General features: G+C 37.5%; 1 protein-coding gene across 3 annotated transcripts in view; it reads right to left on the bottom strand.

Annotated features, from left to right (window-relative positions):
• Positions 1–1,220: 1,220 nt before the first annotated feature.
• UMAD1 (UBAP1-MVB12-associated (UMA) domain containing 1) overlaps positions 1,221–25,960 on the bottom strand; it is a 79,375-nt gene continuing 54,635 nt past the window's right edge. For all 3 annotated transcript variants that reach the window (XM_059843786.1, XM_059843779.1, XM_059843768.1), the window contains exons 3-4: positions 19,512–19,597; positions 1,221–2,948 (exon numbers count right to left, since the gene is read on the bottom strand). In XM_059843786.1, coding sequence (XP_059699769.1) covers positions 2,691–2,948; positions 19,512–19,597 — 344 coding nt within the window. In that variant the 3' untranslated portion in view covers positions 1,221–2,690. The remainder of the gene's footprint in view (positions 2,949–19,511; positions 19,598–25,960) is intronic.

Here is a 25,960-nt window from a genome sequence, read left to right as displayed (position 1 = left end):
GGTGGTTGTGGGCAGGAGGGCAGTTTCTCAAGATCCAGTTTTATGCTATTGTTCAGAACAACCCGCTCATCTTGCCCAGGAGGCTGCTTTAGTGCTTTTGTGAACATAACAGGTTCTCCAGCTAAAAATGCAATAAACTGTGTGTTATTTTGAGATACTGTAATTGCTGTGGTGTATATGCTCTTTGCATTTCTCCTTTAGGTGCTCTAGGGTGAAACCCTCTTCTCTGTGACCACACAAGTGTGTATTTGCTGACTGTCATATCAGAGTTTGGATCCCACTTTACAGGAACAGCAGAAACCAGATCTGTAACCACCTTGACTGACTTTCTGGACACCATATTGTCTGGTTCCATTTCTGACTTTGTCACTAGGGACTTGTCTGTAGGGACCATCTCCCAGTCAGCCTTCTGACAGGCTGCTTTGGATGCAGTTGTTCTTCGATTTGCCTTTGAACCCGTGCCATAAGGCATCAATCCAATTTTAGGGACATCCTCAAGCAAGGGAGAGGTTTGAGCCCCAGCTTCTGCTAAAGGGAGGGCAGTCAGGAGACACATTCCCAGTACCCTTGCTCATTACTGTGGTACTTTGCTGGGTGTAAATTTTACACTTTACAGGAGACGATTAAGGATGAAGACCAAATGTTTAAACCTGCTGTCCACATTTCTCATCATGGTGAACACATTCTCCTCCCTACTCTCCTTTGCTGCTCCTTTCCTTTTGAAAGGACACCTGTGAGTGCAACAGAGCTCAAATCTGACAAGATGTAATTATTTAAGATAAATTGTCTAACTTTAGGAAAAAAATTATTGCAAAAAATTACATACCAAGTCAGCTAGCAAATAAAGAACCAGTACTGTGAGTTTGTTTGGTCTTCAATGGTGCTTTACAGCTCTGCTTCTAGACCAGCTCAGCTGCAGAAACATTTCAGATTCAAAATTGACAGCTTGAATGGAAACATGTTATTTGTAGAATGATCAATTTTTTAACTGCTGGATAAAAAATAATAATTAAAATTATTTTAGTGCTTTGGGTATGTGTTAACTAAAAAACTCAGAAAACAAAACAGTTCTGAACATCTTCATAAAATTAATTCTTCCTTCTACGAGGCCTGAGTACCTGAGTACTCCCCAGCTCCCAGCCAAACTCTTCTCCAAGCAGTGTCATGGATGCCACCTAAACCACTCCAAGTCACCAACACAGCACACAGAATCCATCAGATGAGAGTGTGATATATTTTATTAGAAGGACACTCATTTTTAAATGACACTGAAAAGATTTTCCAACTGAATTTCCAAGTTCAAGTTCCCATGAAGGCTGAATGGTCAGAGCTACTGTAGTAAACAATATAGGTGAAATCACATCATAACTCTCATATATAAAAAATAACTCATTATTACTTGGCTTTTTTATTCAAGTGCAGCACAGATACTCCCCTTGAAACAACACCTTCAAAACATTTAAGAACATAGCTGTCAAAAATATAAAATATGCACATTTAAAAAAATCTAACAAACTAAGACATATTCACAATGTAATTTCTTCATCATTTTACAGTATTTATCTCAAATACTGTAAGAGGATCCAAGTCTGAAAATATTTGTACTTTAAGCTACCACAAGAGTGTAAGAGCATAAAAAAGACAGGAAAATATCCACCAACATTTAGCACGATCTATATATTGTACCCCAAGAGAGAAAACAAGCGTGTGCCACAGGTCACACATTCATCACAAATCGTGATGTTACATCAGAGAGCTGTTGCTGGTGGAGCAGCAGCTCTGGTCTTAGCTGGAAAAACAGGCTCAAAGCTTGTGAGTGGGGACACAGTGGTCTGTGAGAATGTGTGTTCAGGCATTTAGCAGTTTAATTTAGTTGGATAAGAAACAATGTAATGTTTTCCTGTTGTTAAACATTGCCATCTGTACCTCTGGCACACAAATTAAAAAAAGAAGGGTGTGACCATTAAAAGTACGTGTCCTGAGATTTCCTTCTTCAGGGGGCAAAGAGGTTAAAATGGAAAAGCTGATCTGTATATAAATCAGGAACACATGTGGTAATGAGAACAAACAGCAGCCAACAGGCAGGCCGGGACAACTTCTCCAGGCAGGCACAAAATGAGACAGACAAAATACCATCTACTGGAAAAGGGAAGGAAGCAACTGATTTTCACTTTGAAATTGGTAAGTTTAACCAATTCTATTAAGTCTTAATGATTACTTAAGGGCTTGTAATTAACTCTGAGTTTTAAACCTTGATTTCACTGAAAAGCTCTCTGTCCAGTAGTGCAGAGCAGCATTGCTTTAGCATTAATATTGGTTTCTATCTGTACAAAATCAAGAGGTGATCTTAATATATGTAACAGGATCTATGTGTTTTGTAACTAATTGAAATAACAAAACAGTTGAGACACAGACTTCCTCTTAAAGTCAAATGTTTGTGTCTGCAGCCTACCTACTGGAAGTAGATACCAGCAGCCAGTCTCCTACTGAGGCTTGATTTCTTTGGAAATAAATGCAATATTTAACTACTAAGTTATAGTTCACTTAAAGCTAAGAAATATATCACAGTTGTGAATAATAACCCCTTTGATACCAGCGGCAAGCCCCCAAATATTAAGTCAATTAAAGTAAGTCTTTATCTTCAATTTAAGACTTGTTCCTTGACAGAGGCAGAAAAGATAAAGAGAACATTAGGGATCACATAGCACTGAATTTTCAAGTGTAAAGTCATACCAAAATCTTGATAAATTATCATTGATGTCGTAGGTGAGCAGCCGGTCAGGAACGTCACTGTGGGTGCCCTGCACTGCTAACACATGTGGTGCGAGGGCAAAGGGGACATCGCTCAGGAGGTCTGACATGAAAGGGCTGCTTTCCAAAGCCTGGCTCCTTTGATTTCCCATCTCTGTGCTTGATACAGTCAACTGTGACCGCTGCCCTGTATTTATCTAAAGAGAACAGAAGAACAGAAATTTACACACTACAAATCAGGCAGCTATGGGTTTTTACTTAGAACCACAAGGACCTACTAACAAAGGGAAACAAAAAAAACCCCAAACAAATAAAAAAATGGAGTTTCAGAGTTCAGGTTAGGTAGATCTAAAATAGCAGTTCTTAATACATGTTGATATAATTATTTGGCCCAGGTCCACCAGAATTAAGGCTAAAACAAAAATAAGACTCTTTGTAATGATTACTGAGATCACAGAAACACAGAATATGCTGAGTTGGAAGGGAAATTAGGATCATTGAGTCCAACTTCTGACCCTGCACGGAACACCCTAAGAGTCACACCATGTGCCTGAGAATGTTGTCCAAACACTTCTTGAACTCAGACAGGCTACCCAGCATTACTCTGCATTTGTGAAACCCATAAGGCTCATGGGACTTTTTGTCATTATGTTCAGTCTTGTTTAGGGAAAATTACTTCATACAATTCCTTTCATAAACTGATGAAGCTCCATCTTTTGTTCCCCCCATGCCTTTCCAGAAGCCGCCCAAGAAAAGCATGACTTTCGTGATTAAGAACTGTCCTATCCCAGTTATTTCAAAGGATGAATGATGTTGTTTTCCAGTGTGAAACAGAATTGTATGACTGGCTGAAAAGTTCTATTATATAGGGAAATAGATGCAGTACCAAATATGTTCTTTATAGAAAAACAAAGTTGAAACTTAAAAAAACCCACCAACAACCCAAGAACCAAAACCAACAAGGAAATATAAAAACTTGCCATTCAGAAGTAGTCAACAAAATTTAGAGAATAATGTTGGACACAACAGACTTGCAAGCTTTGATCCTGACTTACCAATATGATCTTACTAAGTGTTTATCCTGACACTTTGGCCATTTTAAGAACAAAGAAAATACTATTTACTCTGCCTCTAGAAATCAAATGTAAATTTTTTTACTGTTTATAGTAATAAAATTCTATTCAAACTGATACCTCTCATTAAGCACCCATAATGATGTTCCTGATAACAGGCTCTGAGCAAACTGGCCTAGCGGAAGGTGTCCCTGGCAATGGCAGGGGAGTTGGGAGTTGGAGATGATCTTTAAGGTTCCTTCCAACCCAAACCACTCAAGGATTCTGTGATCTCTAGGAGCAAGATGTTTGTTGTAAGGATTTCTACTTTGTATCAGCACACATACAGAGAGATTCAGTAACTTGTTCAAAAGTGCTTAACAAGTCATGTCAGAGCCATGAACACAGACAGGAATTTCTGACTTTGATGAAGTCCAGACTTCTCCCTTTCAACCTCCCATATTCAACATGCAGCCAGAAAACTCCAAAGCTTACACAGCTATTAGGGAAGGAGGGGCACTGAAAGCTTGAAACACTAATTTGGTATTCACCTGATCCTAAGAGTGAAATGGGTCCAGTCATGTGGAGGTTGCTTGCATCCATGATTTTTAGGGGTGTTGTGCTGCTAAAAATCTGACCTGTGTTAAAGCTGAATATCCCAGATCGTGGCTCCTCCAAAGAACCTGACTGACTGAAGAACAGTTTGGGTAGTGGAGGGGTGGTGGTGGGTGCTTTGTTTTCTTGCCCAGAGCATTTAGCCCAGGGAAAAGATATTCCATCTTCTTCCCAAAGAAAGGACTGGCTTTGCCTTGAACACAACCTGAGCACTAGTCATTCCTTACACAACCCAACATTTCCTCTGGTAGGACAGATAAACCAGTGCTAAACTTTCTATTAACCTGCCAACAATGCGTCAGCAGGGACACAAATAGCCTCGCCAGGCTGTGTCACAGCCAGCACTGGCCTGGGTGGCACGTGCTCCTCCACAGCTGCTGGGACACAAGGGTCAGTGAGTGGTGCTGCACTGAAAGGGGCCCTCACTTGGAAGCTTTTGTTCCTACTCACAATGATTTGAAACCTTAGGCTTAAGATAAACTTCCCAAGATCTGTTACTATCATGTCATGGGATAATAATGTCAAATTTCTGAAGGTTAAGAAGTTTATTAAAAGGAGTGACTGCTACCTACAGCTACTAACCTTACTGGTTATGATCCAATACACAACAACGTTCTCCATGCTACTGTAATACTGGTATGCCTGTTACTACAGAATTCCTACAGCTACAGTTTACAGATATGTCTTTATTTTCCCTGTCTTTCCTTTTCTCAGTTCTCCATTTTTAGATGTAGTTAACAGCTCTTCAGAAAGCTACCTGCAACAGCAGAGGCAACAGCTGATAGAAAAGATTTATTCTGGCTTTCCTTACCGATTCTGGTACCTTTAGAGGACAGGGAAAATAGGAAAGCTAGCAGAGAAGTCAGGAAGATAGTCTGCATAAGTATCCTATTTCAGCTTTCCAAACTGTGAGCAAAAAGCCATGGGCAATAGTACTGGAAGTCTGTAAGTTCAGGAAAAACACTAAAACCTCTTGTACTTTTCTCATCAGCACAGTTCTCTCCAATCAGCTCTCCCTTTAAGAGGTATTAGCTTCTATGGCTGTTCATTGCTAACATTTTGAGAGAAGTCTTCCTTCTTGCCAGGGCCCAAGGTATGCATTAGAATAGAAGTAATAAACATCTTCTGGTACACACATATTCTCTTGCTAAGAACACTGCCAAACAGACAGAACATTTATTTATGTTAATATTCATCTGAAAGAATGCCCCACAACACTTCAGGTGAGTCCTTAAATTTGTTGCTGCTGTGAACTTAAAAACTTCTCTTAATTTCTACTCGGCAGGAGTTGATTACATTCCCTCTTGAAAGAAAGAACTTGTGGAGCATTTATTGAGGTGCTGGTATTTGCTTGTCTTTCATCATTCCCATATTCTGAAGGGAAACCAGAAAGCCCCAGATGAAAAATTGGGTTACATCTAGGAATCAATTAAACTAGATCTTCAAAGACCTTTCTGCCTCCCTCTCCTCCCACATTTCAGGGGAAAATGATCCCTCACTCACTGTCCTATTCCCATCATAAAAATGATAATCAGAAATCCCTAGAATCTAATATTTATTTTGATTGGCAAATTATACTTTTATGAACACCTGTTTGTATCTCAATTGTCCCCCAAGCTGGGTGAACACAATTTACAATTCAAATTAGACCATCACGTGGCAAAACTAACATAAAGAAGGGAAAAAAAGTCAGAGCAAGAGCAAAGCATCTTGGATCTTTTTTCCTCCATAAACCTTACATTTGTTAGAATGGTGCTAAATGGTCAGACCCAGAAATTAAAACCCTTTCTGTACATAGCAGATACAATACACTGACAGTGATGGAGCCAGGATCAGCTTTGCTAACTCCCAAGTCCCACTCCATAGTTGAAAGCAAGACAGCAGTAAGGAAGGACAAATTACATTAGAATTATTTTACTGTGCAAGCGTCATTTTACCAAACTCAATCTCTGCATACTGTCAGTGAGGCTCTTAATAGGGTATGATACTATTTGAATAGTCAAAATAGTATCAGAAAGAAAGCCCAAAATGGTTGACATAAACATAGTACTGGTAAAAAACAAAGGAAAGTGTCAGGTGAGTTTAACAAATGCCATGATCTTCTGTTCTTAATTCCAGTGCTCTTTGGGTCTTAGTTTACTCAACCCCTCATGAGAAGGTCTTGGGCCTAATATGACAAGATCTGTTCACAATGCAAATGAAAAGGGAGTCTAGATTTTCTATTTCAGTTTCACATTTAATCCACTACTGTCTCTCCCATTAAAACAGTTATTTTGTTAAATAGTTTGCATTCACTTTTTTGTTTATAAGAACTCACATTTTATGTTGATGTTAAAAAGTTTGCATTCACTTTTTCGTTTATAAGAACTCACATTTTATATTACTTCTCTATATGAAGAAAAAAGTTCCTGTCCTGAAGAATTCAGGTAACAAGAAGTAATTTTTCAGTTCTGCCTAGAGCAGTCACCAGAGGCAGTCACTGCCCTTTGCTATCAGAACTGTTTCTGAGCATTCCTGCAGTGATATTTAGATGCTGGCCTCCTGTACAAGACCCTATCAAACCAAACAAGTTTCTGTGCTTCCAAAACATGAAGATATCCTTTAAATGAGCTAAGATGTATTTAATCCATAGGCTGGAGAGCCCACATGAGTGAAAAGGCCTTGCTGAAGCCAACCTCTCCATCAGGCTTTCAGGTAATGTGATGTAGAACTGGACACTCTGGTGGAGAACATCAGTCACCCATGGGTGCCAAGGTCACTTCCAGCACAAACACCAGCACAGAATGCTGTGATGCAACCCAGGTCAAGGTTATGAAATGGCTTGTGCTTTATGCATGCATTCTTCAAGCATATATAGAACTGCAAGTCCTAGAGAATTTGATATTGCACATTAGTCACACTGGTTTCTACTGAAATGCCCAACTTACTTAGCCAGAGTACAATGCATTCAGAGCCTATTATCTGGACATTAGCTAAACTAAGCACTGCCAAATGCTATGACACACAATCCTGTTGTGAGAAGTATTAATTGAATGGACCGAGAAGATCACTGGTTTACATTTCACCATACACCAAGGAGTCAAAAGAGTAGTAAAAATTATATTAGGTATGGCAATAAAATTTAATTCAATAAGCAAGGTGTCTTCTGTAGTCTTGGTTTGCAATCCAAAAGAACAGAGAGAAAAGAAACACTTTGTAAATATATATAGTAGCTGGCCACCAGATACTAATTGTGCCCTGAAAAAAAACCATGTTATTTTGAAACTAAAAAAGTATAAAACTACCCTCTAAAGTAATTTATTCCTTTTTTCTCTTTGTTAAAAGATGTTTCTCAGCTGTTTTTAAAAACATCTAATTTGCTGCATGTCTTTGTATTGACCACAGTTTGCCAAGAGTCTCATAAGGAAGAAAAACTGCACATTTTACAATGTACTGAGAAGCTGGATTTACAGTGCTTTGAAGGAAAATCAAAGATTAGTGCCAGAATTATTATCATCCAAACCCTTGAACAAGGTTTTCTACCAAAAGTGATTAATTAAGAAAAAATTACACTTTCTGTAAAAAACAGTGTTTTTTTTTACAGAAACAGATCTATTTTTCTTTTAAAAACAGCCTTGAGAAAGAAACAGTGCCTTCAGTCTTCCAGAATATTTAGTAAATATCCAGCAATATAATACTTATGACAGACATTTGCTATGTTACTGGTGGTAAAGAATTATCTTCATTTCAGACAACTTCACGGTATTACTGGAAATAGTGAATCATAAGGTATCTAGAATTTATTTAGCACTATGCCAGCAGTTACTGATGTATCTAGAAATGGAAATTGTCATATGGGATTGTTCCTCCAATGTGTTTCGGTTGATGCTTTAGGGTACTCACTGGATGTCCTTAGAAAATCTGTGGGAATTCTGGAATGAGTATCTTCATTGATAACAACAATTCACTTTTCAAATAAAAATCGTAATGGCAAAGATGAACAGAGGAGGAAAGAAAAAAAACTCACAAGGTTTGCATTAAAAAATTTAACAAAGGGGCACAGAATCACAGAATCAATTAGATTGGAAAAGACTTCAGGGATCACTGAGTTTAACCTATCACCAAACGCCACCTTGTCAACCAGACCATGGCACTGAGTGCCACAGCCAGGCTTTCCTTAAACACCTCCAGGGATCGTGACTCCATCACCTCTCTGGCCAGTCCATTCCAATTTTAACAACCCCTCCTGTGAAGAAATTCTTTCTGATGTCCAAAATTCTCTCTGATGTCCAAGCAGGATCAGTAAAACCTTGCTGGCAGTGGGGAAAGTGCACAACATGATAATTTTCAAGTCCCACAAAACCCCCAACCCAAAACATTAACACAAAACCAGCCCAACACTCCAGGAAGTGTGTGACCTGCATCCTTACAGGACTATAAGAGCAAACCCACCTGAGCAAACCCACAAGCACAACACAGATGCCCTGTGGTTTCAGAAAACCACATGTGAATAATGAGAGCTGCTATTCTTTCAAGGTTCACTCAAAATTTTAATCAGCCCTCCCCTCCAGAGACTCAAGAGAAAAGTTATTCTTAGCTGGGAGAGCAAAATTAGATGTAAGAAGTGCTGGAGACCTTGCAGTAACTTGTTGCTATATCCAAATTTCTTCTGGTTGCCTGCTTGCTTTCTTAGCAGAATTGCAGTGTCTGGGATTGAAACAGTGGCCAAGGACTGGTGCTCTCAGGGGCTGCAGGAGGGCAGACCCACAGGCTGAAAGGTTTGGGTTAACCCTGAGTCCTTGGAGAGGCTTTTAAAAGCAAGAAATGGTTCTCAGTGGAAATCAGCTTTCCCATTTGCTTTGGGATCTAGTTTCCGAGCTTCTTATGAAACTTATTTTGTAATACAGCAGCAATTTGTCTTCCTTAAAGACTTCCTGCTACCTGTAGAAGTTTATCAATACTGCCATTCGGAGTAAAATCGAAGCAATTTTTAAAATAAAGAGTTTAAGAATATTTTAACTAATTTTTTACATTCATTTTAGGTATTTTTCTTTCTCCTCTAGAGCATGCTTTTCAGCTGTTTCTTAACTAGAATGGAATCAAGGTCAGGTTAATGTCACTGAAATTTAAAGAAAAAAATTCTAAAGAAACAATGAAAAGAGGCTCTGACATTCTATAGTTTTTCTTTATTACAGCAAAGCTCCTCATGTAGTATGTTGGCCTGCAAAGAACAGCAGGGAAAGTTTTGCTAAACCACACTTTCAGGATCAATACTGATGTACATTTCTGAATCCTTATTGGCATTAAAGCAATTGGAAAAGTGTAATTACTAGAACAACTCTATAGTGTAAATGCAGAATAAACTTGGTGTAATTAGATGTGATTATTGCCCTCTCAAACAGCCATAAAACTGTTTATCTCTGTAGAGGGGGAGAACTGCAAGGTCACCATTTGAATTCTGAATGTTCCACGGTTAAAGTGTGTTAATGTAAAAAAATTTACACTTTCTGTAAAGAAGATGTTTTTTTCCAGAAACAGACCTATTTTTCTCAATAATCCTAGTAAACACTAGAGATGCCTGTGAGTTTTATTTATGAGAACTTACAGAATGTAATTCTACCTTGAAAAGTATCCTAAAGTACTACAAAAAACTTCCAATCTAGTGTCTAAACCATCTGCCTCATTTTGTCATCCTAGAAAAAAAAAAAAAACTGATTTTCTTCATTACCAATTTTGCAAACTCAAACCAGTACAAGATGAAGGTTCTGGTTTTACTCAATTCCCTATAACAATACATCACAGGAAATATTTTGAGGGGGGTTAGTGATAAATTTAGCAAATATAGTGAATTTAATATAACCAAAATTGTATAATGATATTTTTATTTCTAATTCCTACTTTTATTCCTTTATTCATAACCCCTATTATTTATTTCATTCAGTAATTGTTTGAAGACAGAGAACCAAAACATCTCAAATGTGGGCATCTATAATGGGAAACTATTAAAAAAATTATGAAGCTTTATTAAAAATTATAAAGCTTAATTTCCCACCATTAAGTCAAGTAATTATGCCCTTATCTTTCCTTCTATCCCAACCAATTTCCCCACTGTTGGGTCTGATAACTGAAGACCTGTATCAACACTTATGCCCCCTCAATAGCAGGGTTCCTTTCCTTGCTGCCTCCCCGTTCCTCTCTGGAGGCCCCTGAGTTTTAGGGCACCATCTTTACAGTGCAGTCCCCTCTGCAACACAATTATTGTAAAAAAAATTATCTTAGAAGAAAGACAGGGGTGTGGGTTCAACAAGGAACAGTTTATCTAGATCCTCTGTTCCTTCAAAGTACTATGCAAGCTATTCCTAGCAAAGATCTCAACATAACAAACAACAGGAACAATATTTAGTATATTGTCCTTCTGCTACTGCCAGGAAATGGTACTAACAAGGCCAGTTTTTTTTTTTTTTTTCTTTTTTCTGTAGCATGTGTGCTGGAAGATTAAAAAGTTAATGAAAATTACTACAGTAAATGAAATGCAAGCCAGAAGAACTGTAACTGAAAATGCACACAGCTCTAGACATCCAACACTGCATTCCACAACCACAAATCAGAAGTGAAGGACAAGTCAATATATTGCAAAATGAACAGGCAAGTCTGATAAATGCTGATAATAGATTTGTTTTGTAACTTCAGTATCATCCAGAAGCACAAAGCATTTACATTTATTTTTCTGCTACCTTCATTCATGATGTAATGCAAAATTCAGATAACTGACTTTAAACATAGCCAGAGAATACACTGACATTAATTTAATATAAAACTTTAACAGCATAATTAAAACAAAAAAAAATTAAATTAAAAAACAGTATTTAAATACTTTATTTTAATTTAGCAGCTACATTTAATCAATGTACTTAGTGACAACAAGATATGGTATTTTCTCTACTGCTTCAAGCAAAAAAAATATCCTAAAGACTTTTGGGAGGTTGATCTCCTAAACAGCAGAAACTTAGACTAACTGGGTCTCTGCATTCATGTCTCTCTATCTCTTGCTCCCAACCCCTGCTACTGTGGAAGCTCCAACAGGGTAACCTGCTATGGTAGGAAAAAGATGACAGCTTCTCTGAGATGGCAGATGCCCCTGGAGCAGAACCTCTGAAATGAGGGCTAATGCTGCATTCTCTCATTACTGTACTAAGTATGTGAAAATCCAAGGATTTGAATGCAAAAGAGAGCTGTCTATAAAAAAAAAAAAAAAAAAAAAAGAATTTTGACAATTAAACGAAAAGAAAAACAGTAAGAAAATATTTAGCAAACATAGTTGCACACAAAAATAAAGCCAATACATTTTCCAGCAAATTAGAGCAACTGGGAAAAGTATAGATCAGAAGGTTGTTTTGTTGCTGGTTTGGGTTTTTTTTAAGGAAAGGAAATCTTTCCTTGAGTAACTGAGGGAGTCAGCAACATCAATGAAATATCTCCCTAGATTGTCAATATCAATGAGAGGAAAAAGACAGAGGGGTAACAATTTCTATCAGAGGAAAGGAAAAGAAAATTATCTTGGATTTGACTTTCAGAAAAGAAGTAGAGGGAAGAGAAAAGAATTACTAGTCTGAACTCAGGTCAACTTTCCTCCAGTGGGTCAACCTTCCTCCAGTGATACCTGGGAACAACATCCTCAGCTGTACTTTCAAGAGTTTTGTTAAGTAACTAAACCCCTGGATCTTAAAAGGATTCTTATACAGATGCATGAATAAAAATTGCTGTACCAAATGCTATGTTCTGAGGTTTTTATCATGCTGCTTAAATTCCAAGCATGGGGCAAGACTAGCAATATGTCCTGTTTACAAACTTAAAATATTTTCATGCCCAAAAAAAAAGGAATTAAGCAAGTATATTCTTATACAACTTTCCACCTGCTTTCTCCATAGAGATTTGGGTCAGTAAGAGAAAGGAAGGATGGGTATTTGACTTTAATTTCCTCCATAAACAGTCTGTTACTGGAACACTTGTCAACACCACCTTCAGTAAACAGGTTACCAGGAGCCAGAGTTTGTAAAAGCTCCAGTCTACAAACAGCAACAAGACTGAGTTGTCCTCAGCACCGACTGAGCAGGCTTTTCAGATTCAGGAATAAAAGTGTCATGACTCTAAAAGCAGCAAAAGACTAATTAATTAATTAACTAATTTTAAAGGAACTGATACTGGTCCACCTCTTTTAAATAAGGTGACCTCTTTGACTCCTTGTTCTCTATGGATGGAAAATAACTGGATCAAAAGGAAGAAGAGTACTTTTTTTTTTTTAGATAGATCTGATTTTATCTAGTAGTACTGTTAATCACATTAAAACAGTAAAAACACATTCCTAAAATTTGTAGTACTGTGGAAGCAAAGAAAAAAAAATTGTAAACAAATAACTTACATTTTATTTTGTATTTTTCAAAAATGCTTTAGCACAAAATTTGAATATGTTCTTCCCAGCGCACAGTCTCTCACAAGGACAGGAGCTGTGAAGTTCTGGTTTGGTTTTTTCCAAGGCAAAAATTACAGCAGAACTGCATTGTAGCAAAAGGATCAAACAACACTGATGGAAAGTACAGAAAAACATTCCTGTCTTACCAATATTAGCATTCTGGGCTGAAATGGGACAATTTCCATGTCATGTTTTCTTTCATTAAAATGGACTGCCCACTGCCATTTGCGGTGAGTTTTATGTTTGGTTATTCTTTTCCCTCTGAAAGTGGCAGTGCAACTAAGCTAAAGACATTGTTGTTTCCCTTACTTGCTGTTTAGAGTAATTGTTAACCAGCTGTCCTACACTACAGTCTTTCACCCACCATTTTATGCTAATGCACCACCTTGTAAATATCACTGTACCATATTCACACACAGTCTCATCAAGTAATGTATGATCTATACTGCTTTTTAGATCAATTTTAATATTGGGAAAGCCCAGAAGGTTTGCTCAGAGAGGCAGGATGACTAACAGATCAATTTGTTGACAGCAGCAAAGTGAACCAGCATTACTGGCTTTTAGTCTAACCACATGTATTTGGGCAAGAGATACAGGATAATCAGTAGTTTTATCTAGGATTAGCTAGTCAGAAGATCCCAAAATTAGAGAAAGGCTAAAAAATGTGATGGGAACATATGGGCACCTAGTTTGAGCATCTCTTGCTACAAATAACCAATCAATGTAACTGAATAAGCAAGCAATTAAACCAAACATACAGTGAGTCTCTGCCCAAACTAAACAGGGAATTACGCACAGTGTGCTTCTGCATAATGTGCCTTGATCACCATTTGGTGTATATGTCTGAAAATCAGGCCAACTTTACTATCTTATGAACTCTTTACTTTGCTATCTACAGGCACTGAATTAAGAATATATACCACACCCATGTGTCGTTCTTTCCCTACAGGATGTCATTTTGTCTTCTGTTGCTCAAACCTCACAAGTTGTGCAATCTGACTGCAGCACTGACTCCGGGCTCCACAGGCAGGGCTGTGGGAGAGGGGGCTGCTCCAATCCATTTGTTGTGCTCACATGTATTTGCTGGCTAGACAGAACATTCATGTCCCACCTTGGAAGACTGTAAGGCTTCCTCAGTTCTTGTACTGCAATCTCAGCTGAAGTAACACAAAGGGTTTAACAGCGTTTCACACTTGCAAAGTGCTATAGGAAAGTGTAAGACAGCACTGCATTACATCTTTTAAAATGAACTGTTTCTTAAGTTCAGAGAGGAAGTTGGTGACAACCACGTCAATTCACATCTCTCAATTCCCACTCAAGTTCCCTATATCTAAAAATAAAATGCTTTCCTTTAAAAAAGAAGACAATGGACATAGTATTAATGATGCTACCGTGATTACTAAGTATCTGAATAACCCCAGCTGTGAATCGTGTAACAAAAACAAGTCCAGCTATTCACTCTAGAATTGAGAAAAGCCCTAAAAGGTGACAGTCTTGCAAGACACCCTGGGCTGACCCGGGGTAAACAGCTTGCACAAATCAGTTTATAAAATATTGTTTGTGAGGCCACTGCAACTAATCCTTTGCGACATGAGGAGCAGACTTTCTCATATATGTATCTATACCTAATATATTTATACATAATGTGTATATAAACCCTCCCCTTCCCCCTGAGTTGTGCAATTGTTGTCCAGTAAGGGCAGACAAAAGCCCACTGGTCTATGTGTTCTGGAGATCTTCCTAGAATGAAAGGACCTTCTAAATATTTTGGTAAATTATCTAACAGACAGTAATAGGAACATTATAATATAATGAAGCTTTACAAAGTAAACATCTTATTGCACACTAATACTTGTAACATGTAATAGCTGTAAAATGTAATAGCTGTAATATGCAATATTTGATTTTTTTTTTAGCTATTTGCCTTCGTTCTCAGTAAGATTACAAGCATATACTGTGCTTTTCTTATCATATGCCAGCTCTACTTCACATGCACTTTCCATCTGTGGCTGCACATGGATTCCCCAGTGAAGTCCCAGCTATTTACCATACACACAAAAGGATGAAGGAAGCTAAGGAAGGTGATGTCCATTGCAGCTGCCAAGGCTGCCCATGAGTCATTCTTATTTAAGGATAATACTAAAGCTTCACTTCTTACAGCTTATGAACATGCATGATAGCTGAGTAAAACATAACATTTTTCTTCTGATGGTATCAGCTTCTCTTTTAAGAAAAAAGTATATGCTTGATGACTTGCTGCAGACAGTCTTATTCCAGTCCCTTTTAAGAGTGGATAATTTCATTAAGTGATATTAAGTGATTATTGCTTACATATGCAATTAAGAAGAGAGAAAATATGGACCAATATGCTTTACAGGTTTTATATATGAAAAAGAAGATCTTAGAGTTAATATGACATATGACAAGCAATTAGTCTACCCAGGCCATGACTAGAATTCTACCTTATAAGAGCTTCTAAAAAAAAAAAAAAAGCCAAGCTAAGCAACAACATTTTCAATAGATTCTGGATTTTGTCAAAAGAGAGCACACTAATCACAAATAATGAGGTCACAATAAATTTGAAATATAAACTGCTTTCTCTAAAGTAAATGTAGGGAAATTAAACTGATGCAACAAATCTAGCCCAGAACACCCTTCTTGTGATTTTAAATATGGGACCCTTTGAACCATAAACCAAGAGTCAGTAAGTGAACAGAGACATGAACAGTAATAACTCCTTTTCTAGTAACTTGCAAAAATAATCCAGACAAACAAACGTAAGGAAAAAGCAGCCAATTTTAGGTCTGAAAGAAGTAATTCATTTTAATCGGAAAAAAAAAAAAAGAAAACAAGATAATAATAATATTATTCATGCCCTGGAATTATATCACCTGATCTGCTCTAAAGGATATCCTAAAAGTCTATCAACTTCAGCAATACATGCTAATTTCACTAGAAGGATTAAAAAAACCCTAATTTATTTTTCTACTACTCTGTGGAATCTCAACTCTCATTATCTCTTCCTTGATATTTTATATCTCATAGTATTTCTGTCTTTCTGACTCACACGTCCCCTAACCAGATGTCTATAAACTTTTATTTACATCCATACAGAATCCTTTACACAGCAGCTGTATAAAGGATGACTTTAATGAGTCAATGCCAATTGAAACATAAAAGAAAATTTCCTAATTTATTTAGATACTTGCCTAAAATACCTATTTCTATATGCATAAAATCACAGATAATTTAAAAATTAATTCAGTAACTTCTACCTGCTGGGTTCTCAGCTTTTAACAGCAAATTATGAAAAGAAAGGGCACAAGAATCATAGCAGAACTATTACAATTCATAAAGAAAACTAAATCCTAAGATGATAAGAATCACAGCAAGGTATATAATTAGAGTGGCTATAACAACAACATATAAATTAGATAATTATGGATTAAGCAATCCCTTGAGGGATTCTCTCTTGCCCTAGAAAACATATAACAAGCTCCTTAGATAGAAGGCAATAACTATTAAGTGTTTGAGGGAGAAGTAGGACTATAAGGAAAAACAAAAAAAAAAGACACAGCAAGATAAAAATCCTAATTTAAAATCTAAATATGGCTTTCATTTTTGGTAGTTTATTTTAATACAGTTACTGGTCCAGTTTCCCCCATTCTATCTGCTGACATCTGTTGGCTAAAGGGCGCATGTCAGATTATCCAGAAGTGCAAGATCAAATAAACATGAATGCTTTTTAAGGTGACAGTAGGGAGACACAAAACACTGCAGCAATTACTAGAAATGGAATTTTTTTTGTTGTTGTTTCTTACATCAATGTAATAATCCCAGGTGTCCTGCACACCAGACATACAATAATCCTCATAAATCCTAATTCAAAGCCATACCATCTGTCAAAAATATTTTTTATGTCTCCTAATAGATATGCTACATAATTGCTCTCACAGTAGGGCAAAAATACATGGTTGTACTAATTTGCTTTACCAATTGAATAGCTCATTATCAAAAATAACCCTACCACATTACTGGGGTCTCTAGCACTCCTCATATATCAAAACTAACCTTTCCATTCTGCTATTTTCTATTACCAATGAAAGCAGATAAAGATTGAATTATCTGGAAATTGTACGGTAATAATGGAAAAATCACAAGCTAAAAAAAAAAAAAATCCCAAACCATAGTGTCTCTTTCTATTATGATTGTGTTGCAGTTAAAATTAGCTTTGTATTTCATGGTCACTAATTTACCAATTTAGTCACTAATAAGACTAATCTAAGTTCTCGGCCCTGCAGAGCACTAACCACTTTGGACCCAATCCAGAAAAGCACTTAAATGTGTGAGTGACTTTTAGCTCATGAGCCTGAAGCAACTTCAGAGGGATCAGACATGCTTGATTAGGCCCAGAGCACTCATTACCCTCCTGGACAACAACACATCCCCCCAGGACTGACCAGCACCAGGAGATGACCCTCCCAACCCCCCCTGTCCATACTTGTGGAGATGGAGAGGACACTCCGTATGGGAGCTTGTTCAAAGCAGGACCTTCTGTCTGAAGCAGAAAACAAAATATTTGGGCTTAAGTTGGCCTTTGAGAACTCCTTCTTCCAAGGAGTTCCTAATGACCTGCAATTCCCCTAACATGCATGCAACATCCAAGCAGCTGAAAACAACCCCAACTGAGGTAGGGCAGGGCTTGCAAGAGGTTCTGTGACACATTCCTAGTGGCAGCAAGACTGTCTTGGTGTCAACTTGTGTTTGGGCATTGGTTTAAATAATTTATACAAGGTTATACAAATAAACAAACTTGACAATTCAGTGATTGTACAGCAAACAAATCCTAAGGAAATGGAAAATTCCAAAGATGATGGCCATTACCAAAAAACAGCCCAGAAGATAATTTCTTCAAAAAATCAAACTCAACCTCATTTCTCCTTTGAAAATCCATGAACAAAGTATTATTTCATTTTTCTTTAAATCACATTTCCAAAAGCACTTTCCATGTTCCACAAAGTTTATATCTAATGAGTAGTGAAAAAGTTTCTATTATATTTAAAAATAAAAGCAGGTTTTCAGCAACTGAAATGATGAAGCAGTTGATGAACTAAATGTTCTTTTGTTCAGTTCTGCATGATAAATATCAGATGCCACTTTGCAGTAACAACTATAGCTTAGCATACTGTTCTATGTTTATCAAGAATTTGTGTTTTTATACTAACAAGGTTATTATTTCAATTGATGTGCCATGTCCGTATGACATATTGAATATGTAATACAATGCTTTTCCAGTTTCTCTAAATTGGTAAATTCTCCCACTAATTTATAAAAATATACTCACCATTTTAAGAGGGAACATTACTTTCCTAATGGCCAGAATTATCCATTTAATTTCCATGATTCACAATTATTCTACTAAATTTGAGAACTTGAGAATTCCTTTGAGTAAATGTGAAGTCCAAGTACTGAAATCTAGACTGGAATGAATTGCCTAAATAGTGCTGGATCTTAATTTAACTGATTCTGTCCCAAGCCAGTTCATATTTTTGTATTTTTGTGTACTGTATTTTTGTGACATGTAAGTATTTTAATAGAAAGGTGAAAATATATCTTTGTTTCAGTTTCACTGTACTGTCTGCTATTTTGTTTTGAAAACTTGGCTTCTTCTCTCTAACTCATAAAACTTAAAATCAATACAAGTTCCTCTTTTCCTGAAATTCCACAGAACTGAACAAACCACTGAGGCTGCAGTAACTGGCAGTTCACCATCCCCAGCAAGAACATCACATTAGGAGAAACTAGAAGATAACTAACATCAATTAATTATACTGCCCAGATCTACAGGACTTCAGTTGCAAAACACCCTGGCTCAGATGTGGATCTAAAAGTCAGACTAAAACTTGGCAATTGGTTGGAACTAATTCATACTTTCACATTATCAGAAGGCAAACTACTCATTACTTACAATGAATTAAAGATTCCTGTACAGGACACAGTTTTAAATTTTTAATTAGAAAAGAAGACTACAGGCAGACTACAAATACACACAGACCACTCTTAGAGGTGGAAAAATTGTCACACACACACCTCTACTATACCAAGGGACTTAGCAATAATAAATAGTGAAACAGTATTGAAAAGAGACAGACAGACACTGTTAGTACCAAGGTGAGATATGGGAAAAAGAGACAGGATAGATTAAGCAAAATAAATGAACCATCACAAAAGCACATACATGTTTACACGTTCCTCATAATGGCAGTTGTGGAAATAGATGGTTTATGTAAATGTGTGACTTTTGCCATCACTACTCACCACACTAATGCTTCTATGCAATTCATTAACACTCTAGCTACAGTTTCACGCTTGCACAACTTAAGTGTAAAAATAAGATATCCAGCAATACCACACAGCCCAGATTTCTACTATTTCCTTTTAAAATCCACAGCAGTGGGCTTCATATTATTGCCATCAAATTAACAGCAGTGCTGCTTTTATGATGGATGATGAGGAAGGCTGAGACTGACTCAGCCAATGGAAGATGTGAATGTGGTGAAATCATCTTCTGCAGGACATTCATGCTTCTTAAATGAGCTGCTATGGAAGCTTCCTCATGTGTACATAATGAAAAAGTCTCTTACCTGTGAAGGTTGACTGTACCTCGGTCTGGTCTCTGGAAATGAAGTTTTATCCTTTGAGTCTCTACTTTGATCATCAGCTGTGTCACCTACCAAAGTTAAAAAAAAAACTTTTAAATCACTGATATCCTTCATATTTTACATAAAGTAAGAAAACCTCTTCAGTCTCCCTAAAACAAAATTATACCCTGAGAAAGGAGACTCTTTTTTTGCCACATTTATATTTACAATTTTGAACATGAGAGAACTGAGAAATTTTGAACATAAAGACAAAAGCTTTGAGAAGTGATCTGCAAAACCCAGGAACAAATTTGTATCAATTATTTAAAGGAAAAAATTCTTGAGGAAAAAGGGGAGAAAAGAAAAAAGCAGGGCCCCTATTTTTGCATACTTTAGGACCATTAGGTTCTAATAATTAGCAAATGGTACATAGCAGTGTGACTATGTAGTGGAAGGGAGATACCAGGTGCACATCTATCACATCCCAATCCAAGAAGCACTGTTACTCTAACCTCATTCGTAGCCTCATTTCCACATGGTTGATATCTGTGCATGAGTGCAGAGAGAGAGACAAAGCATTCTGAGAAATGGCCTGGTTTTGACTGTATGGGGACAAAGACTGCTTGGCAGGCTGGGCACTAATCTCCTCCCATTGCATACACAGGGCTACCTCTGCCCAGGATTTTACCAACATACAACTCAGTCTATCCCAAAAGCTGCAGCTGGTACTGATCTAAAGATGGGCAGATCAAAACAATAAACTACAGACAGACTATCTTCACATTTATTTTTAAGACAGAAAGTAAATTATAATTTTTATTTAAAAGGTAGAAGTATTAAAAAAAAACCAACAAAAAAACCCCCCAGAATTTGTTTTTCAGATGTTGCAAAACAAACATCCACCTGTCCTATCTTCTCCAATTTTCATTGTCAATGGAAGAGTGTACCAGAAGCTGTAAAGATTTTGCAGATTATCTCCTTCTGCTGTTAGTACTAGTCAGTAAACAGTTTGTAAGAGGAGACAACTGAAAAAGATTAAAGATTTAGTTCCATAATTTTGGTTTTATTTTCATTTGAATTCATACTGCTTTCTGTAATGGTGTATTTGGGAAGTCTGTATCTTTAAAGAGTCCTGCAGCAACAATTCAAAATAAAAGAGTTCAAGTTACTGTAGTTTAACTTTGCTAAACCAGTGGTTCTGGCTCCCCTATTCAATTTTTTTCAGCGGTTTACTTAGAGCCAATGCATCAGGCAGAAGCCTTTGGAAACAGCAGCCAGCTTCTGCCTGTGCCCAGCTAGGCTGAAAAGCCAATGGCACTCAGGTCCATGCATGTTTGTTCCATATTGCCATGGCCCCCCAGGTCTGACGGGTCAGATCCCTCAAGTACAATGCAATATTTGGTAGTTCTTTTATGAAAACAAGCACTAATATCTAATTTTTGTGTCTGCTTTTAATACCCAAGTATTATTCCTAGCAGTGTATGCAGAGAATCATCATCATTGTCTTTGTCATGGGTCTCTGATGCCCATTAATTTCATTAATGTCTACACTTTCCAAGGCCTTTTCTGGAGCTGAAAGATGCTTCTTAGTAAACTAGTAATTCTCTAAATAAAATACTCCAAAGCACTTGCATTCACAAGAGCTATTAATAAAAAGGGGTGTGGGAGAACGAAGGAGATGGGGATTCAGTTAATCTTCCATTTCATCCCCAGTATCTTGAAAAACACAATTTGTAAGCACCTATAAGATAATAAGGTAAAAAACAGTCATGAAAATCATGAATGTTAAACAATTATTTTCCATTTGTAGTGAAGTAGAGGCCTGCAAACAAAAATTATTATAAACTTTGTAAATGCATCCTGCTCAGGGAGGTGTAAAAGTGGTTAACAGATACAGGAAGAGGGCAGTAAGGTGTATTTTTGGTACACTTGCTGTGGATGAGACTGCAAACAGATTTAAATTGTAGCAAATTTAGGCTAGATCAGTTTCTCCAGGAGTAAGGCTACTTAAGCACTTTGAGAAGCCTAACAAAATGGTTTCTCTTAACAGTGGTTAATCTACAACGGGCTTCAGAGATGGGTTGAAGAAACATCTGCTGTGAATGGTTTCAATCATGCCAAGACAAGGAAGATGAATGACCTTTTTGTGTTCCCTTCTAGTCCTACATTCCAAGATCAATGCAGGAGGAAAGACTCCACAGGATACCCTGTCCCTAGATCAGGGAGCTTAGTTGGGCGATGAAGACTGGTGAAGGTGCTAGGAGGCTGCAGTGAGTTGGACACGTTCAGCAAGCCTGTAAGGGCAGGGCTTTGTGGGCAGTCACTACCAATGGGACATACTGGGTGAAGCTGGGTGTTTACATCAACCTACTGGAAAAAGTTACAGCAGGGATTCAATAAACACAGGAACCCACAGGAACCAACTTTCGACTCCTTGTCTTTACAAATCATTCCTGAGAAAGCATTCCAAAGTTTTTGTATGAAAGAACACATCAAGAAAACCCAATGCTTATGTGTTAATGCTATCCAGAATATACTTTTTCCCTGTGATTAGTTTTCCTTAAGATGAAAAGAGTCTTGGTTTGTAATCAAGACCAAAAGGTCATAAATGATCATAAGAGAGGAAGAATAAGAACAACTCATTTAGAGAGAAATGAAATTTTTTACTTAGAACTTTGTCATCCAGCTTCCAATATTCACAAGCTCAGTATAGGAATACCTGTATTGTTTCACAATTCAAAGAGTCTTTGTGAAACTGCATTTCAATGCAGAATTTTTCTTTGTTGAAAAAAAAATAAAATGGGGAAACCCTAACATCCTGCCAAATTTTCAGGCATATGGTCCTGCAAGGATAAGCCATGACTCTGTACAGATTTTTATTATTTGAGTTAATGGAGTTAAAGCAGTGATAGGCAGCTGCCAAAGACACCAAACTGTCTAAGACATCCAGCAGGATGGAATGTTTTTCCAGATAAATTGGTATTTTCAGTGTACTTCTTTCACTGGTTCCTATCTCAAATATTCAACCAATTAGTCATCCTTATTTCTACTGGCCCAAATAATTAATTAACTGTGACATACCTCTCCAGCTCTATCAATTCCCAACCCTATCTAGCTCGCCATAGCTGACTCATCATGTTTAGCGACTCACAATTTTTTTTGTAGTTTTTTGTTGTTGTTGGGGGTTTTTTTTGTTTTGTGGGGGGTTTTTTGTTTGTTTTTGTTTTTGGTTTTTTGTTGTTGTTTAGCTTGCCTTGGTTTCCCATTGACTTTCAGTCTAATCTCTTTCCTTAAGTGGAAGTCATAGTTTGTCTTTCCTCTTCAGGCTCAGCCTTTAAAATGCTTCTGTCTGCTCTGGGCTTTCCTCTTTTCCGCTGCAACCCTGTGATCTCCTCTTCCTACCCACCTACCACTATGTGAGGAAAGGGGATGATGCCAAACACCAAACAGACAGACATCCATGAGAGCACAGACCTTTGGGTGCAGGAACTGTGTGAGTCCTTTTGAGCACTTCAAAGATTTTAGTTGATAGCTTTTGACTGGGGAAAAACCCCAAACAACCAAACCACCCTCCCCTCCAAACACTGGGAGAAAACCCCACCAAGAAAACCAAAACAAATTCTCTTACACAATCTTGATGTAAATAGGTATACTGCCATATTTTTGCCAAAATAAGCAACTGAAATCTGGCTCTGAAGAAAGATCACAAATGCATTACCTTAGTGGAAAGTGCCCCCATAAAGTCTTTCATCAGAACTAAAATTCATCAGAACTGCAAATATGTTCACAGATAAGGGCAGAAGGACGATGGTAATCACCTAGCCTAAACTCCTGTAAAAATAGAGGCCATAAGATTGCTTGAATTAATTTGTTTGAACTAGAGCAACTTTAAAGCTGTATTTTAATCAGGGGATAAAAGACAAAATTGCTTATTTTAAAAACCACTTAGATTCTGGCTCATATATTCCTTGGTTTAAGCATTGTGTAAATTTCAGTCATAAAACTCCTCTAGAAAATAAATCTCAGTCATATATCAAAAAATGATGTATACTGTTTAAAGTCTATAAGAATTAGAAATGGAGGGCACTTCATGAAATGTAATATGGTTTAAATATCAGCAGCATAATCTGTGATGTGCAGTACATTACTGGGAAAATTTATCAGGAAAAAAACAATCACGCACATTGCTGTAAAATATTCCCTTCCTTATCAATGGGAAAATATTTAAAGTTTGAAAAGAAAGTAGTAGGCATATTTATCCTACTGTCCAGATAAGCTTGTATTTCAAATCCCCCATCTTGGGAGGCTGTTTTTAAGTTATATTAAGCCTTTTCCAGGCCCAAATAATCAGTGTTGCACCGAAAGATCACAAATATGTTTCTCCTTTCACTAAGCTGATGCTGGATTTTCACCAACATTCTCCAAGTTCCACTGGTATCTTTTTCTAAGAACTGCAGCCAGGTGTTCCACAGGAAAGAAATACCTAATCAGGTCCTCAGTATATACTACATATATCCTCCCTCAGAACTCAGAGTTTTTGGTATCTTTAGAAATCCGCATTCAGCTGCCTATCTGGACCTCAGCAAACTCTCATATAGAAAGGTTCACCCACAAGTTTGGCTTCTACTCAACAAGGAAGTGGTGTTTCTATTTATACTCTTTCCTCTTCCAGCATTTTGTTAACCTCAAGCTGTGTAGTCTCTTGATCAACAGACAACATTTAAAAGCCTAGCCCACCCTCAGTTTAATAAATTAAAACCAATTGTAAATGTACTTTATAATGCAGACTGCCATTTGTCCTGGCCTGTGGAAAACTCCTGTGAGACACTGGAGCACGTACAACACAGCAAGCAGAAACTAGCTACCAAATACATGGATTTTCAAATGTCACCTTCAGCTTCAAAAGGAAGACAGCTATTTTCCATTATACTTTAGTTACTTGCTTAACTCTTTGTTGCCTGTCATTATCTTCTATGTCCTGCATAGAGATGGCAAGAACAAAGAATATTCTGGCTTCTACTTGGCCAGAGACAAAAAGTTTTAAGAGAGGATTACTAAGATCTGAAAACAGGAGACTGACTCTGTGGAAGCATCAAAGTTTTACTGCAGTTTCTTTTCCTTCTTTCTTACTCATAAATCTTCCTCTCTCTCCCTGAGATAAGGAAGAAAGGTCAGACACAGCAATTTTAAGTTACCCTGCTCCAGGATAAACTAGCAGAACTTCAGGCTTCAGCTCATCAGTACTGACAGTGCTTTCAATCTCAGGAGGTATTTAAGAAGTATTGTAATTCCCTCTGAACATCTGTGTCTCAGGAGTCCCTGCAATGGCACTTCCCTGAAAAGGGTATTGATAGCACCATTTTTCAAGTCCTGCTCTCCTCTCTGCCTCCAGGTCTTTCAGCAGGGATGAAATGTGTTTTTTCTCAGTCTCTTCCAGCCCTGCTTGGTTCTCCCACACTCACTTCCAGGGTCGCACATCTTCCACTTACCAGCCAGTTTCTACCCAGTGAGTGAGCTGGGGACTGCACTGGGGTGGTGCCAGGGAACCTCAATGGCAATACCCCAAACACAGAATTGTGCTGATTTTATGGGATCAAGACAACTAACAGAAGACAGGGAAGACAGCGGGAAGACCCTTAGAAATCTTTGCTAATGAGCAGAGAAGCACTGAACGGTTTGGGTTGGAAAGGAACTTTAAAGATCATCTATTCCACCTGCCCTGAATGGATTGTACACAACAAGCTGTAAGTAATTTACCAGTTTGCATTGGTGGTCAACAGATCATTCAGTGATCCATCTGAATCAAAACAGGCACTGGCCAGTGCTGTCCTCTTCAATGGCACAGATGGGACATTGATGAATAGTTGGTTCCTCCATTTTCTTAAAGTGGGACTATCACACTGTTTCGTATTAGTGCTAAAAAACTACATCTTAATCTTCATTATCTCCATGTGTGCATGGCCAAGACATTGTAGCCTTATAAGAATATACATCTAGTTGGCAAAACAATGAAGTCATCCTACTTTCAGGTCACCTCATCTTGGTTTCATATTAAAGCTTTTCATATCAACAGCAGTTTCATTTCAACAAGCTAATAATATCCCCTAAAAAAACCCAACATATCAGCAGAAAGATTCTCCACAGCTGCAACTTCCAGCAAAACAAGAGTTTAAGAGTTTATGCTGCATAAGGGTGAGTGAGAAGGAAGTCTGGCTAAGTCCATGCTGAGGCAGAGGTCTGGTAAGTGTTTGGCAGCCTAACATTGAGTTTTAATAGTGTATTAAGAGGTCCTACAAATAAATTTTTGATAGGGGGTAGAACTTAACCAGTATCTTCTCTAATTGTCCTGATGAACCACGAGAAAAATCTATATAAACCCTGCAATGACAATCCTGAAACTGATTTCCTCAAGCTTTTAAATGGAAGGGGAAAAACTGTAACAAGGTAAACAT

Source organism: Haemorhous mexicanus, chromosome 1, assembly GCF_027477595.1.
Source record: "Haemorhous mexicanus isolate bHaeMex1 chromosome 1, bHaeMex1.pri, whole genome shotgun sequence".
Classification (NCBI taxonomy): Eukaryota; Metazoa; Chordata; class Aves; order Passeriformes; family Fringillidae; genus Haemorhous; species Haemorhous mexicanus.
This window is presented reverse-complemented; position numbering and strand designations above follow the sequence as displayed.